General features: G+C 46.0%; 5 protein-coding genes across 5 annotated transcripts; 2 read left to right on the forward strand and 3 right to left on the reverse strand.

Annotated features, from left to right (window-relative positions):
• Positions 1–640: 640 nt before the first annotated feature.
• Positions 641–2,414, forward strand: Triagg1_5433 (uncharacterized protein; the record flags this gene model as incomplete). Its single annotated transcript, XM_062899947.1, has 4 exons — positions 641–1,278; positions 1,334–1,713; positions 1,770–2,160; positions 2,213–2,414. 4 exons carry the CDS (start codon positions 641–643, stop codon positions 2,412–2,414), a joined length of 1,611 nt encoding a protein of 536 aa, XP_062755554.1.
• Positions 2,415–3,842: 1,428 nt separating this feature from the next.
• Triagg1_5434 (uncharacterized protein) lies at positions 3,843–4,473 on the reverse strand (the record flags this gene model as incomplete). Its single annotated transcript, XM_062899948.1, has 2 exons — positions 3,843–4,050; positions 4,124–4,473. The coding sequence occupies 2 exons, from the start codon at positions 4,471–4,473 to the stop codon at positions 3,843–3,845; spliced, it is 558 nt and encodes a 185-aa protein (XP_062755555.1).
• Positions 4,474–11,956: 7,483 nt separating this feature from the next.
• Positions 11,957–12,172, forward strand: Triagg1_5435 (uncharacterized protein; the record flags this gene model as incomplete). The annotated part of the gene is made up of 1 exon (XM_062899949.1): positions 11,957–12,172. The coding sequence occupies one exon, from the start codon at positions 11,957–11,959 to the stop codon at positions 12,170–12,172; it is 216 nt and encodes a 71-aa protein (XP_062755556.1).
• A 402-nt stretch (positions 12,173–12,574) lies between these two features.
• Triagg1_5436 (uncharacterized protein) lies at positions 12,575–13,594 on the reverse strand (the record flags this gene model as incomplete). Its single annotated transcript, XM_062899950.1, has 1 exon — positions 12,575–13,594. The coding sequence occupies one exon, from the start codon at positions 13,592–13,594 to the stop codon at positions 12,575–12,577; it is 1,020 nt and encodes a 339-aa protein (XP_062755557.1).
• Positions 13,595–14,358: 764 nt separating this feature from the next.
• On the reverse strand, positions 14,359–15,301 carry Triagg1_5437 (uncharacterized protein; the record flags this gene model as incomplete). The annotated part of the gene is made up of 3 exons (XM_062899951.1): positions 14,359–14,620; positions 14,680–14,731; positions 14,797–15,301. The coding sequence occupies 3 exons, from the start codon at positions 15,299–15,301 to the stop codon at positions 14,359–14,361; spliced, it is 819 nt and encodes a 272-aa protein (XP_062755558.1).
• Positions 15,302–16,707: the final 1,406 nt, after the last annotated feature.

Raw genomic sequence — 16,707 nt, forward strand, 5'->3', positions numbered from 1 at the left:
CTGCCACAGCTCTTTACGTGTATGTTTAGTTAGTCCGGAACAGGAACCAAGTAAAATTGCCCCATGTTATCAGTCAAAGATTAAGCTATAGAGGCTTATTATAGATTTCGGAAAGCTAGCCTTTCTTGGTTTCGTTTCTTATGATTTGCACGAACAGTAAGCCAGCTAGTAACACTGCCATGGAGTCGGCACTTTCTTCCCGTTGTTGAACCCCACCTTACTCCGAGTGAGAGACTTCTCGATACCGAATATAAGAAGGAGTTTTCAGCACAAGCAGATGGTTAGATTGCAAACGCTTGGCATCCTTTGGCCAAAAAACAAAACCGGTAGCATGATCAAAAATAAACTTATACAAAAGAGCATAGAAAACACGAATCTCGTATATATCATATCAGTAGTCCCAATGGGCGCAGTAAACTTATCCGTGGCGGGGTAGACTTAAGAGTTTCAAAGAGTCATAGATATTGAGCCGAGTTCCGTAATAAATAATCGATATATCGGATTGACATCGGAGAGAAGTTCAAATCTGCCACTGTGTACGTTATTTCCGGGAGGGCTAATCTCTCCGAACTTTCCCAACTCTTTTCTCAACAGCAACTCTATACTTGGACGACCCCTCATCTAGCACGCAGATTGGAACATGCCCGCCAGTTCACTCCAGCAATCCGGGCCATTTGAGTCCTTGGATCATTATCTCAAGGCTCGAGAGTCGCTTGTCAACTCTGAGAAAGCCCATGGATATGAAGGTTTGGTCAAAAGGACAACTCTAGAGGCGACAGCCGAAGATATTATTCAGCGCCTCAAAGAGTGGGAAGAGAAAAATGTCTACGGTATCAAGAGTGATGGCTCTGGACACGAAGCTGGCCACCGGTTTTTCCATGGCCTAGATCTTGTTCCAGATAGCAAACTATTCGATATTGCTACAAAAGCTCCCAAAGGCTGTCTTTTGCATTGCCACTATGACTGCCTTCTACCTCCGGAGACTGCCCTTAGCGATGCTAGGAACCAACCGAATCTCTATATCAAATGCGATGTTCCACTCGTCTCGGAGGGGCTCTTTGCTTATGCTTTGCCTCAATTCGACGTGTTCAGTCAAGATATACATCTAACTGAATCCACCAATCTGTTCAGCAAGGCATATGTCGCTGGATCTTGGATGCGATATTCCGACTTCTTGAGCAAGTTTCCAGGTGGAGCATATAAGGCAGAATCATGGCTCTATAAGCGGATGGTCTTACGGCCGGATGATGCCTATCATCCTAAGCAGACAGTTAACGGGTAAGAATAAAGAAGGAACATATAGTAGAATGACCCGAGAAGCTAAGATCGATAGCATCTGGCAACAGTTTATTCGGGTGGTCACAGTTATCCGATCCATGTTCGGCTATGAGACGGCTTACAGGGAGCAATTTAGAAGAGTGCTGTGGAAATTTGCCCAAGATGGTATCATGTATGCCGAGATTCGAGTAGCTCTCAATTATAGGTTTTCCATCAAATCCGATGATGGCACTCGAGAACTCAAGCAGAAGGAAGCTTTGGAGATTTTCCAGCAGGTGTTGAGAGAAGAAGTTCCAAAGATACACGCCGCGGGGCATGCATTCTACGGTGTCAAGGTCATATACGCATGCATGCGATCTTCGTCTAGAGAAGCCATGCTTTGGTGTATGGATAACTGCATCGAAATGAAGCAATTGTTCCCAGACCTCATTTGCGGTGAGATTTTTCTGATTCTCACTGGCTCGATATTAGAAGGCTCACACGTTCTCCAGCTTTTGATATGCAGGGACAGGAAGATTCAGGACACCCGCTTTCTTACTGGGTTTCTGATCTTCTCGCGATGCGTGCTAAAATTACAGCGCTAAATCTCGATCTGCCATTCATATTCCACGCCGGCGAGACGCTTGATCATGGAGGAGACACCGATTCCAATTTGTATGATGCTATCCTATTAGATACGAAGCGCATCGGACACGGTTTCAGCATCACCAAGCACCCGCTTCTCATGCAAATTTGCAAGGAGAAGCAGATTGCCATTGAGACGTGCCCCATTTCTAATGAAGTCTTGGGATTAGTCCCGACAACAAAGTCCCATCACCTGCCCGTTCTCTTGGCCAATTGTGTTCCTTGCACTGTCAACAGCGATGACCCTGGATCATGGAAGTGAGTATTGATCATCAGTGCTTCAATCGATAATTAATACTGACATATGCAGAGCGAGTATGCTGTCTCATGATTTCCATCAAGCGATGATGAGTAGTGAAAACATGTCGCTCATGGGTTGGCGGACTCTCGCCGAATGGAGCATCTCCTATAGCTGCGTCGATGCAGAGACAAAGGAGAAGATGCTAAGCGACTACGGCAAAAGATGGGCAGAGTTCTGTCAGTGGATTGTTGATGTATATGGAAAAGCCTAAACTCGGCGTGGATGGGCGAACATGAAAAGAGTGCATTAATCGGTGCAAGGAGTTTCAACAAGGCAGCAACACCTATTCTCAACAGGGTATTTGGCGGCATATGGATCTGATGATTACCTTTCTTGGGATTTCAACATTTTAATTTTGTTTCATGGGAGCTGTCACTCAACAGTTGACAGCAGGATACCCAAAGAATACATGTACATTGTGGACTGACTGAGCAACTTGCTACAAAAAGGCGCTGTTGACTCATTCATTCAATGTGAACGGCCTTTCAACCATTATTAAGAAGGCATCATTCCAGTATAAATTTTCATTACTGGTAAACTTAGTGTGAGAGATGCTATTCAGGAATGCGTAGCCGAATCAGTGTTTGAAGTTGTTCGAGATGACTGTCACATTACTTTCCCAATCAGGCTGAGAGAGGAGCTCTATCTTATCCGTGGGCACCGACATCATATTATTTAACTCTAAGACCGGTCAAACCACTCGTAAAAGGGCCAAATTCAGCGTATTCCATTTGGACTCGAGTGGAATCATCCTTCTCACTGGGTCATCTGTTATGAACCTTAAGAGATATACTGCGTAGTGAGCTTCCCCGAACGTAAAACAGACTTATGGTGTCGGTTTGTAGCAGATTCAAAAGAGGCGTGGTCTGACTGAGGATGCATGAAGTTGCTACTTGACCAACGGCCTTCATGGACTATTTGCTCGCACAACTCAGATCGCTTGAAGCAAACATGGTAGGGGAATATTACACCTCAGCTATATGGTGATAGGATACAAAGATGGTATAAACCGATTGGTTGACTCTAAGTAATTGACTGACTAATAGCGCGATGTAGTGTCGAGGCTTTGTGCTCACCGACAGTGCCGCTAAGGTACGTCTCTCTACCTACAACCATCATATGCGAAATAAATAACTAATCAAGAGAACTTTCCTGTTCAAACCTGAATTCTCAAAGGAAACATCGCTGACCTCAATATCTAAGCTTCCATCCTGATAACAAAGGTTCTGACTGGAAATATAGTGAAAAGCAAATTATATATATCCCCAACTTTCCACTCTGAAGCCGAATCTTTGACTCAAGGGCCTCCTGGTTGGAGGGGGTTATATCTGAGGCACCCCCTTTTTCAAGGAAGTAGCTACATGTATCCAGCGACCCAGCCGTTGGGTGGAGTTTGGGCATTGGAACCGGAAAGCCGTTTGTTCATTACGTTACTCTAGGCATTTACCTTGATAGTAACTTGCAAATATCCAGTTGAGTTCCTTTAGTAAAGGTATGCTACTATTACTTCTTTCTGCTCCTATGGCTATATTGGTCTAGTCTCTACTACCATTGCTACACTTTTCTAGTATCTTCTACTACTACTGTGTTCTTCTGGCATCTACCACTATAGCTACTCTTTTTAGCTACTCTTCTACCGTTAGCGCTCGATATCATTTGCGACACGAGATATTGGATAGCAGAGTTGGGATGCCGAATAGGCGTTTCCTTCTTCAACACCATCGACCTCCTCTCCTTGAGCCGCATTGACCTCTCCTTCAGGGGCAGTGATAGCTTCCTCGGTGGGAGCAACCTTGGGCTCTTCCGCAGCTAACAGTGTCTGGCTCAGTGGATGCAGTATTAGTGTTCTGTTGAGCCATAGCGTTCCGCCCTTCAGGGGCGTCAGCGGTGTCAGAAGCGAAATCGAGGTCCTCGTTTGACGCCGTCTCGTCGTCGGAGTTGTAGTCATCTGGAATCTCGATCTCCTCTTCTGGGGCATCCTGGCGCTCTTTCATTCTGCGATGGTGAAATTGCGCGTCCTCTCTCTTAGAATTTTTGGCCTCCTCACTGAGCTTCATGAGCCTCGGTCCAAGCACCACACGAAGCTGGTTCCCGGTCAGCAGGGGCCACTGCTCAAACATTTCCAAGGGTTGACTAGTGACCAGATCCAACATTGCGGCAGCCAGGTAGTCATCATGCTCAGTGTAATAGGGCGTATTGTTGGAGATCGGGATAAGCTTTGCGGTAAGGGAGGACGCATAGCCCCAGCTTGATTGCCTCCTAATGCACATATCTATGACAAAGCTCGAGTGTACGGGCCAGCATAGGGTTCTTCATATTATCATGTTCCAATTACTTCATGTTATAGTCTGACTGGAATGAAGATGTTTTTACCGTAACGCACCAACTGAAGCGCGGCCCTGAGGATACAGGTTTACCGCCTTTTCGATGGCCCTAGTGTGGTGTTTAGGTTCATATAGGGCTCGTGCAATGGTCACGCCTTCGCCGTTGGACGAGGCCCTTGAATATAGTCGGTCTTGTGACAACATGCTGAGAAAGGCATACGTGGAGATATTTCTTAAAATATCCGATTCTCTTAAGAAGGAGTACTATTTAAACAGCCAGAAGACCTGGCACTGTAGTAATATTTTCCTCATTAAAACTAACCTGTTAGTTCCCCTTAACAAGTAATACAGCGCTTCCACCAGCTATTTGATTTAATCTAGCTATCTTATATTATTTGAAACTCTTTATAAACCAATTATGTCATACCGCAGCCAACTTCCAACTAATAGCTATCATAATATATTTATAGTACTCGTATCCGATTAGGGTCCTATTAGCAAGTTCATAACGCAATCGGTATGCCAGCAGGTATATAACATTCTCCGTTGGAGCTTTATTATATACCTGCTCGCATACCTTGCATTACTCTGGAATTTATGGCTGAAGGACCCATCGGACACGAATACAATAAATTAATATATTATAACTATCAGCTGGAAGATAGTTGGGATATGATATGGCAGGCTTGTAGAGGGTTTAAAATAATATATAATAGCGAGGTTAAATTAAAGAGCCGGTGGAAGCAATCTTGGGTTTTTGTTCTTGCCATGGGCACGAAGTATGCCGTCGAGACTGAGTTCCTCCGTGGGGAGGAGATACGTTCCAGGATATGAAATCTGGCCATCTGGTAATATAAGGCGGAAGCGCAACGTTTAGTAGAGGGTTACGATTTTCAGTATCACCGATATAACTTTTTAGCAAAATTTGCTTAACAACTTTGCGTTACTCCCATAGCTCTTTACTAATGCCAGGAGGATTTGCTAAATCTTAACACAGCCCGGTTATTAAACTTTTACATCTACCCTCGACCTTTTAATAAATAATCTCTTATAAACCTTTTAGAAAAGATATTTTGTCTAGCTCCTATTAGGTCATGTATTAATAATTATGTTATAGTTCTTATCCCAAAGGTCCTGCGTATATCTAATTATGTATTTCCCCTTAGTGCCCTAAAAGTTAAGTTAGTGCTAAATAAAAGATAATAGTGTAATAATATCCTATAGACTTCCTATTAATAAAGTACTTATAACCTAAACCAGGCGATTATAGTTAAGCAGGCGGAAAAGGTAGTTATAAATACCACTAGCTCGGCGAGCGGTGTATGCCTTATTAGTAACAACTAAAAGGGCAAATTTAAATCTTAGCAAGGACGTCACAGACTTATACTCAACAAAATTACTATCTACAGAAGTATAGCTATTTGTAGGTAAGAAGTAAATCCTCTTTTTCTTTAACTTATAATTGTCTTTATAATATTCTTTTTTAAAGTTTGCCGCTGGCCTCCTTTCGTCTAGACTGAAACTGGAGCATCTGCTCCGGTGTGCAATCGTTATCCGAATCCGACTGTAAATAATCTAGATCCGGATCTTCTACAATTAAGACGTTGTTGCGGAAAGTGTTGTTAAGATTGCCAAGGGGGCCTCTTGGCGGAGCAGTAGTAGTCTTTGCGCGCGACTTCACACGAAGCCCCTGCTCACGGTCCAGGAAGATAAATCGCTGTTCAGTCCTAATCTATTCGCGGGTTTGCAGCGTGTTATTTACGGTTATGATGATAGGATATACAGTCTATAAATGAATCAACAAATACTACCAGAGACCTAGAGCTGGACAACTTCTACAATATCCTGATGAAATCCTTCTTGAGTACAACCTTGGCCCGGCCGAGTTTACCAGCTTAACTAGTTATAGTATAATATATTAAGATAGTAAGACAGCTGCTGTCTGATAGATTGTACTAAGAGGACTGAAAGAAGATGTCATTACTCTCTCCGTTAGACAGCGACGAAAGCTTGGTCTCTAGTTCCCAGGTTTGGCACTTAATCATGGCGATGGTTCCTGTCAAGCACCCTTTAAGAGTATACAATGAGCTAAAAAGAAGCAATTAGTAGCAGACAGTAGTGAGTAGTAATAGATAAAACCCTGGTCTTCCCTAAACCCTCTTTATTGCTCAAGAGAACATGGCCCAGAGTGTCCAGCTTCTCAAAGATTAACATTCAGCTTAGAGCAAAATTAGAACAGACTTCGGATCTAATTACAAGACTACCATGACTGATAAACTCATACCACACTGTAGATTTTCGTATATAACTCATTTACAGAGTCCCAGGTTTTCAGTGAACCGCCTACCCGCCTCAATGGCACTTACGATCTCAACCTCATCACCGTTCACCACCATTCTCACTTTATACATCACGTGCAAACGGCATTTTCAAAAATTGAAACCAATATCGCCATTTCACTATCGCAATAATGAAAAATTCTACATTCTCTCACAACTCGCATAATAAATCACGTGCAGCTCCACCCCCATAAACGTCTCCTGCCCAACCTCAACCTCTTCCATCTTTCTTCTTTCTTCAACTCTCTTCGACCCTTCCTCTCTCTTGCCACATTGTGGCAAGTCCACATCATGCCGAGACAGCGCTGTAAAAACACCTACAATCTTTTTAAATGGTTGATTATTAAAAGCTCACGTTGAATCACAAATAAACCCAAGCCTGCGAAGGCAAGCAAAACCACCGGAGCGGCACCCATCAACTTCGATCCGATTCTCCGCCAAAACACTTTGCTAGAATGGCGCCTAGAACCCGAGGCGATTGACTACTCTGTTGCAGATACCGCGATCGCTACGCCAAATGAAGCAGCTGCCATCACTCGGAACGCTGCTAAGTGGCGTGCCTTGGGCCATGTCACCGGCGTTCAGGTTCTTCACCAGTGGGAGACCACTCCCAAGATGATCTCCGAGCTGGCTAGATACAACGGTTTCAGAACCAACGCTGCCCTCGCCAACTTCAACTTCACGGACACTATTGGTGAGTGCATCTGACCCCTAGTGTGGTGTCACCATTGAGCCGGTGAATTTCAACGCCTTTGGTCCTCTTCGAATACTATCAACCGCCCCCCCCCCCCCCTTCTTTATTTTTTCTCTTCTTTCTTTCGTTTTCCTTTCTTGTTCTACAAGTGCTGACTTTGAACAGTTCGCGATATTATTCCATCAGGATTGACGTCGGGGTACCACCAGTTTGACATTGAACGAGCAAAGTCTCTGCTTCCCCAGTCCGATGCCGAACTGTTCGACGTTATGAGCAAACTTCCCGAGGAGATGCTCGCAGTGTTCAACGAAATACGATCCTCCGTCCAAACACTCTCAAAGAACAAGATACACAACATGGTCAAGCCAGCCGACTTGGTGAGATCATATTGCACCAACAGTCAGCTCAAGTTGATGATTGACAAGATTGTAACCTTTTTGCCATTTCCCATGTTTCTACCGATTACACGCAGCATGATTACGAAGAGAGAGGACGAAGAAGACTTCATTAATGTGACGGCGACAACTCTGGCTCATGCAATCCAGATCCTCCTATTCGCACCGAATAAATGGAATAAGGACATCGTTTACAAACGCGACAGCGATCAATACATCCGGCGGTATCCTACACCCCCGGGCCACGGCGGAGATTGCCGCACTTTCGCGGGCATCTTCAGCCTTGAAGATTTGCACCGATCAGTTTTGCTTATATCTCTAACCGATTATAGGCGCTCGTCAGGTCACAATCTCAACTCGAAGCGAGGACCCCAGGCACGAGGCCAATTTTTGGGTTATTTCGATGTCCTGACAAAGAAGCCGACCCTGGATGGAGAGACCAACTTGAGTGCAATGCAACGAGCCACTACCAGGCTGCTCGATAATCTGCTCTCAGAAAGCAACATTATTGCGCAGACCATTCACACCGAAGATTTGGAGACGGCCGAGGAGGCCGCCGACGCGCTGACGACGCCACAGCAAACCCCTTGCACGAACTCCAAGAGCCGTGCCAACGTCATATTTGACAATCGGAACTTGGATTTGCGAACACTTTATATTGAGTACGTTTCTAGCCGACAAACCTGGCGGCGCCATTACCGCGGCGCAGCCGACCTCACGGACAACAAACCAATGTATGAACTACTCGACAACATGACGAAAGAGGAATAGGAACTCCTATTTCGCAAGTTGAGAAATCATTTCGGCTGGAAAGATCCAAATGAGATTTTAAAAAGGGTATTGCAACACACCACATCCTTTACGTCCTTGGCCGAAGAGCGAAAGATGCTTGAGGTTTCAACTCAGGGTGCCTCATCCCTTGCAGTACAGGAATTCATCGCCACCCACCCTGACCAAGAACAGGGACTACTTGACAACATGCGGCGAGCTCACGCCTTAGAGATGGTTTTGAACGGAAACCCGCCTCCTGAAGACACTGATCTCTTGGAAGTGTGCAAGAGGTTCGACATCTCGTGGCCTGAGATGCGAGTCTACAAAGACATCGCCAACAATCAGCCACTGAAACCTCACCAAATTGCCGGTTTGTCTCCTTTTACCCAAGTGTAATGACTCTCATAGACACATTACTAACTGGATCATAGATTTGGGTGTTATTTTTGACAAGCTTGATTCGATTAGCCATGTTCTGTTATGCAATGAAACGGGCCTTGGGAAGACAAAGGTGTTCGCAGCAATGGTGGAATGCAACGCTCGAGATATTGAAGCAAAGGCAACTGCCAATCCAGATGGAGATCAAGCTGTGTATTTTCCGACATTGGTGGTGAATCCAGTCCAAACCGTACACAGACTCACGCCGAGTTCAAAGACAACTTTCCACGGCTTAATATTCTGCTCTATTATTCTACGAAATCACAGTCTCGAAAATTCAGTGGTGGTCAGATCCTGGAACAAAAGGACTTCCTCGGCTTTCTTCAGAAGCTGTCTCCTACTAACCCAATGGTAAGTTGAACTCTTTCGTGTTTCACTCTTTCTTAAATGCCTCCCTCATTCCTTCAAGCGTGTATTGACCCCTCGCGCTTCTCTACTATACTAATTGGCGACTAGTCCGCAAAAACCGTCATCTTGACTACCTATTCGACCCTCCATCGGAGAGAAACTCTGAGGCTGGAACAAAGGTTTGTCTTCGTTGATCGTGAGCAAGGTGGCCCGACGCCTAAGCGACAGAGGACAGAGAAGAATAGTGTTTCCAATGCTACCCATGACACTTCTTCTGAAGATGAGTCAGACGACTCTGACGACGATGAGGTGGCCCAACATTGATCAGTGCACAAGCAAACCAAACGAATTCGCACATACTACAAGGATGAACCCGACTTGAAGGGTAAAAGGTTTGAAATACTTGCTCAGGGCGACCAGAGGACTCCTGACGGTATTCTTGTCGAGTATCAGCTCCGAAATAAAGACCTTGGCAAATTCGTTGGGGATTCCTTGTTGTGGATCAGGCACACATCGCGCGAAAGGTATCTGGCGTTTACAACATATATTCAAGCTCTTGGACTGGCGCAATCTCGTTTAGGTGACGGGTACGCCACTGGTGAATAGTTTACATGACATCATGTCACCATTGGTCCTCCTGTGGGAAAAGATTGGAATCGAAGCAGTCGCTGAATATGCCGACTATGGGAGCATCCAGGGCCTCTGGCGAACTAACTATGACCCGTACAACGAGAATCAATGGGAAGACGGCACCTCCACCCGAGGTATTTTTACCACCGAGTTCAAAGCAAAATACCCATCGAAATCATGGAACGAAATGGAGGCATTTTACAAGCGAACCGGCGTCAAGATATGGCAGCTGAACCCAGTTATTGTGGAAGTGGCCGGTGGGAAGGCTGAATGGTCGTGCTCGTTTGGACAGAATGTCGTATCGGTTATCCTGAGACTTCTGGCACTCCAACGTTCTCTCAGATCTCGCCTGGTGCTCCCAGATGGAGTGGTATGTTACCCCAGGGCCGACCTGCTCCCTATGACCATTGCTACTGAGGAACTCAACTTTGACAGCAACTGTCAAAGCTACCTCCGAGACCACGGAAAACTCTGCGCGACTCATTCATTTCTCCCTAGCCCTGCGGATGAAATCTTCACTTCGGGACAGGGGAGCATCAGTAGCACGCAGCACGAAGATTTGATCAACTTCTCGGCCTACCGTCAGGGTATCTTGGTTGCCTATGACTATCGAACTTCCAGCATTATTTGCCGTAATGTCGAAGACATCTTTGGCGCCGATGTGACGACAATTGAGAATGCCATTACCGCGTTCCGTGATTGGAAGACCCTGCCTAACTCGCAGCTACAGCATCACGATGGCAGCAGCGATAATGGCAAAGGCCAAGCTGTCGGCGTAGAACATCTTCAGAAGCTACTTTCATTCGACCAAAACGCTGGTCTTGACTATTTCTTCTCGCTCACTCGCCTGGATCCCGATGTGAATTCTCCGATGGGTCGCAGTGGATGGCTGTACTGGTTGTGTGCAACCAGTCCTATTCTCTCTCGTTGCCTGGAACTCGCGTACAGATACGTCCTACAGGACAAGGAGCGAATTGTGTTGTACGTAGACACGCGATGGATACAGCAGTAAGCATCCCGTTCCATGTCACTCTTGCATCAATGAGCGTATCCCATTGATAGAAGAGCGAATCTACCACCTTGATACCATTCTCAGCTCATACTAACCTTGTATCTTTAGGCTCATGTTTGCTGCTATGAAAATGGTGGGCTTTCACACGTTGACTATCAGATCCGCTGACAAGCCAGATGCCAAAATTGAGGCGGTTCGACTTTTTTGTGATCCTAGTTCAGAAGCTCAGGTGTTTATTGCCAACATAAACATAATGAGTTCGGGTGTGAATTTGCACACGGCTTGTTGCAAAGGCGTTTTGGTCAACATGCCCTTTGACGCAAAGACTATGCTGCAAATCCATGGCCAATTGAATCGCTTGGGACAGAAGAATGCTGTGAAGTGGCACAACTTGAAGATCAAGTACTCTTTCCATGATCATCAGGAAAGAGTTCTACTTACCAAATGGTCTCAGCAATTGTCTGCTGAGGCAAGTCTACCTCGCTGGATCTCTGGAGCACTCCGCGAGGTTGTCATCTTCGAATTAATGAAGGCGTATATGAACCAGCCGTTCAATCGCTACGCTTGGATTGTATTCCATGACCGTGATAGTCCTGAGATGGTATACTACACAAAGCAAGTTGTGAAGTTGGGACACTCTTGCTCTGCCCTTGCTAGGCTGGTGATGAAGACGGATCGCGAGCAGTATTGGACAGAAAACGACGGATTTCTTATGGTTGCTATGCTGGAAATGACTCAGGACATGAGCTTGGAATAACTCGAGAGATGGCTCACTTGCGGAGAGAAAGTTTTACCACGCAAAATGGAGGAAATGCTCGAGAGGTATATCACGGCTGTGAAGTCGGACAAGTCCAAGAGACAACAAGCCAAAGTCCTCAAGGATCAAGTTGAAGATCGAAAGAAGCAGTATAAATCTAACGAGGCTTTTAGCCCCGAGGATATGGAAGGTGGGAGTGAGCATGGAGATGAAGGCGAGGAGTCGGCGGATGAGGAATTTGGCTTGATTGGAGATGAATGAATTTCGGGAGGTCTCGTATGTATCAGTGGATAATTACACGCGAATCGGGAGAAAATAGCTGGGCAGGGGGCCGTGGTTAGGAGATTGCTTTTATGAGTAGCAGACGAAAATCTTTGCTTAGTTCGACAGACAGATTAATAGTGCCATTGCAGCACTCTACACAGCATGGTTCAATTTGCGATTACGCCCTAGAAGAAACGGCATACCGCGTGACTTCGATAGTTAATGTATGATAGTTAGTTAGTAGCAGATAAATACATGTAGAAAACCAGGGGTACACAAAGTTCCACACCCTGAATGAGAAATATTAGGAACGACTTTTAAAACACAAAAGAAAATACAAAAAGGAATTACTATGTGAAATCTTGTCCTCCCCACACAAATACCAGGCAATATTTCCGACTATACAATACCATGCTCAATCAGGCTATCCACCGTATCAAGGATGGTCTGCTGTGGCGTTCTAGGCGTCCATCCAAGTGTTTTCTTCGACTTTTCATTCCTGAGTGCTCTTATAACGTCGAGAACTGGCACAACCTGCCGAGCGGTAGGGCTAAAGATACCGGCAATCCGAACCACCCATGAAGGCATTTCGCCTGTTGGAACCTTTTTTGCCTTTTCGGGACGACCTTGGGAAATAGTCCGGGCAACGTCGAATAGTGCCATGGGTTTGCCGTCACTACTTGCAATGAAGCGTTCACCTTTTGCCGCAGGGTCGAGCATAGCCCGGATATGTAGATCGGCCAGATCACGGACGTCCACGATGTTGAAATATGTTCGAGGGCATTTGCCAATGCTTCCGTCCATGAGTTTCAAGATGAGTGTAATGGACGATGACATGTCGTTGCTCAGAACAGGGCCGAATATGCCAACTGGGTTGACGACGCTGAGCTCCAGATCTCCTCCTTCAGTTTCGATGAACTCCCAGGCAGCCTTTTCCGCCAGAGTCTTGCTTTTGTGATATGCTGGTAGGCCATCCAACACGGACCAGTCTTCTTCAGTGTATGGCTCCAGCCGGTCCTTGCCTCCGTATCCGATTGTGGCAAAGGAGGATGTGAATACTACTCTTTTAACATGAGCGTTTCGAGCTGCCTTTAAGACTCGTAGAGTTCCCTCTCTTGCTGGGATGATTAACTCATTTTCGTCTTTTGGTTCCCCTCCGGGAAATGGTGATGCGACGTGGTGGACGTAAGTGCAGCCTTGGATAGCTTCATCCCAGCCTTTATCCTGAGTCAAATCGGCAGCATGAAATGACAGGCGATCCATATTTCCTGCGCCGGCTTTTTGTAATACTGATCTGACATTCCGCTCCTTGGAAAGGCTTCGAAGTGTGGTTCGGACGGTGTAGCCATCTTGTAGCAGCTTCAAGATTAGGTGAGAGGCTACATAGCCTGAGCCGCCGGTAACAAGAACAGTGGCCATTGTAACGAAGAGAATGTAATTTTTTTTGGTTAAATATGTGTTGAATTCTCTACATTGAAGAACAGACTTACATTTCTATCGTACAAATGAGCTTCTTATATATGCTGGTTGACTCACTCCTTGTGACTCCCATTTCTACGGAATTCGCGATTGTCCGCTGGAATGCAAAACTTGTCTGAACCCCGACTTCAATTGAAGATGTATCGCGTTGAGCGTAACTGAAAAGGGCTAGTTGCAAGGTCAGCAGAAATTTCCCTTTAAGCATCAATCACATCTGCGATTCTATTCTTCAGGACTCTATAGGCTTTACGTCTGTAGCCGATTCGAGTCTCAATCTTGTCAGCGTTGCTAATGAGGTTAGTTTTCCGAGTCAGCTACCCACCAATCGTAGGCCCTAAGGATGGATTCGTATGCTCAACTTTGCATACAGCTCAAAATGGCTAGCTTTCCGACCAAACCACTGTGATGAGGTGTCGTGAGGTTGCGTCTCGATAGGACTTACAGAATGCAAGCGAGACGAGGACATGATGACCATCTAAGTTTTGGTGCATTTCTTTTTTCACTAACATTGGCAAGGTCACTCGGAAGGAAATGCAATTGGTGGGTATAACTCCTCTCTTGTTCGCTCTTAGTATAGATAGACTACCATCCTTCTATTTTTTACATTCTCAATTACATTTCCACGCATATCCTTCATACATCATGACTTTCTTTCTTTCAAAATTATTTGCGCTCATGATTCGACATCCGCCAAATATGACATTTTAGTAAGAGCAGATGTTTTGGTTGGCGGGTGAATCGGCCTTGCCCCAGACCCAGTTGGGGTTCAGGACCGACACAGGACGCAGGTTGTTCGCCGCCCAGAATTGGTAGTCCGAGTTGCGGTAGTCGTCAGCTGAGAGAGGAGGGCAAGTGTTCTTGAAGGCTGCGGTGTACCAGTCTTGGTGAACTGAGTGGTGGAATTTGCCAAAGTAGAACTTGCCGTGGTCGAGGTTCTTCTGAGAAAACGCCTGCCAGTCGTCTAAGCTACAAGCATAGAGTTAGCAGTTGGCTCGTCATTTCACGGTTTTGGATCGGTAACTTACCCCTGGAAGGTATCGTTGACATCAGACCAGCTGATGTGGACGTGGTTACCATCTACAACAAGGTCAGCATTGGTACAAAGGCGAATGGGTATCGATGTGCGTATCAATGGGACGGACCTTGCTCCATGATGACTGATTCGCGAACATAGGTGCTGCCTCCATCCGGGCTGGTGAATCTCACGACGATGCCCTCCCAGTCGCTCTTGTGGCCGGTGTCCTTCTTGAAGTACACATAGTAAATGATGCGGTATGAGGGATCAGAGCCAGAGGAGTCTCCATTACAGAAAGTCGATGCCCAATACGTAGGGATTGTGGCGAATGGTTCTCCGGCCACATTACCATAAAACGTGTTCGCCCCTTGCCAGGGAGGCTGTTGAGGGCATCCGTTTGCCAGCGCGTTGATGTTGCAGTTGTCCGAATCCACGCCGTTGGTCTGGTTGCCTTGGCCATCTTCAGCAGCCGAGGGCATGCAAGTACCTGAAGCCATGTACCACATGGGCGCGGCGGCCATGGCAGCAGCTAGGCCTCCATTATTGGTAAAGTCGCTGACAGCAATGGGGGTGTTTGCCAGAGCAGTTTTGGCGGCGAGCAGCAGAAGAGGAACGGCCTTGGCGAAACCCATGATGACGGCAGATGATGTTGGTAAGTTTGAGATGAAGGATGAATTGAGATGCCAAGAAATGGATCAAACTTAGCAATACCGATCGATGCTTTTATATCTCCTCTCAACGCGACACAAGATACGAAGAAACGCTGCACTATCGCTTCTCACCGACGGAAAATCCACCCGTACGATGAGCTCGAATAGGAAGGACAGCTGCCCGGCCTGTCGATCCGTATAAACGAAGCCACCTTTTTCACCTTCTCTTTTCGCTTTGCCCAAGAGCTTTTAGGGCAAAGATGCTTCATACCATGCTTGAATGGCTTGTCCTTGCACGCCGCTGAATTTTTCCACGGATGCTTCCGAATCAAAGTCCGAAAGCATCATGTTAGACACTTTCCAGAAACGGAAAACCTTGTCGTTATGGGCATCGTCCGATGTCGCCGGAAAAATAATTTGTATGAAGAAAGAAATCGCAAAGAACAAGAGGCACGTTGTTTTCGGACTTGATGCTATTGGGGAATTGGATTCATCTAATAGTACGAATCACTTTGCATTAGCTAGTCAAAGTCACGCATCAAATAGTTCTGATTCCACATGTTGAGTCTCCATGATTCCAATGGACTTTTGACGACTCTTTGATACCTTGCGATGGGGCTCAATTGATCCTCGCTTCGCGCGCTAGGGCTTACTGTTGGTGATTTGTCTAGTGGGCCGTTGCAGATGAATTCAATGCGTTGATCTCTGGCACGTGTGATTGACAATGTCGTGAATGGTAAGCCGTCCATCGTGTTTTAGCGTAAACAAGCATGCCGAATTGCCGTCGATTAGATGAAGATTTGGACGGAGAAGGAAGCCAGTTTTGTAGTAGCAACTGCAGCTTGATTCGCGCCTCCATCCATCCGTCACCGAGACGACGGAGATCATGAACAGGTTGACAGGTTTATGCGGAAAGCTGGAGAGAAGCTATGGATGCTTAAAAGCATACAAAAGCCGATGCTCGACTGCTAGCGCGGCAGCTAACATGAAGCCAAGATTGAACCCTTGTGAAGGTGAGACCATACGTCACTTGTCAGTCTGATTCTCCGTGTAAAACACATGTCCAAGCAATTTGAGGGCTACTACATGTAGGGAATAGGATGGAATTCTCCAATTGCAACGGAATTGTGATACTTGAATGGAAAATAGCACGCGTCTCGAAGATTACGAGTCATGACTGGCATAACATTTTGTGTAGTCGCGCTGGGTTTTGTGAAGCTTCTACTCCGTACATGTTCCTGCATTAGCAAACGTTGCATTCGCGGATATAAACCATCAAAGGAAACGAGAAACCCGCCGATTCTGAGTGGTGGATTAATATGGAGTGAAATGAAGACATGATAACGCGCAACTGTCACGCTGTTATCTACGAGCCTCCCGATTCAACT

This window comes from Trichoderma aggressivum (genome assembly GCF_033847375.1).
Source record: "Trichoderma aggressivum f. europaeum strain CBS 100526 chromosome Unknown scaffold_019, whole genome shotgun sequence".
NCBI classification, from domain to species: Eukaryota; Fungi; Ascomycota; class Sordariomycetes; order Hypocreales; family Hypocreaceae; genus Trichoderma; species Trichoderma aggressivum.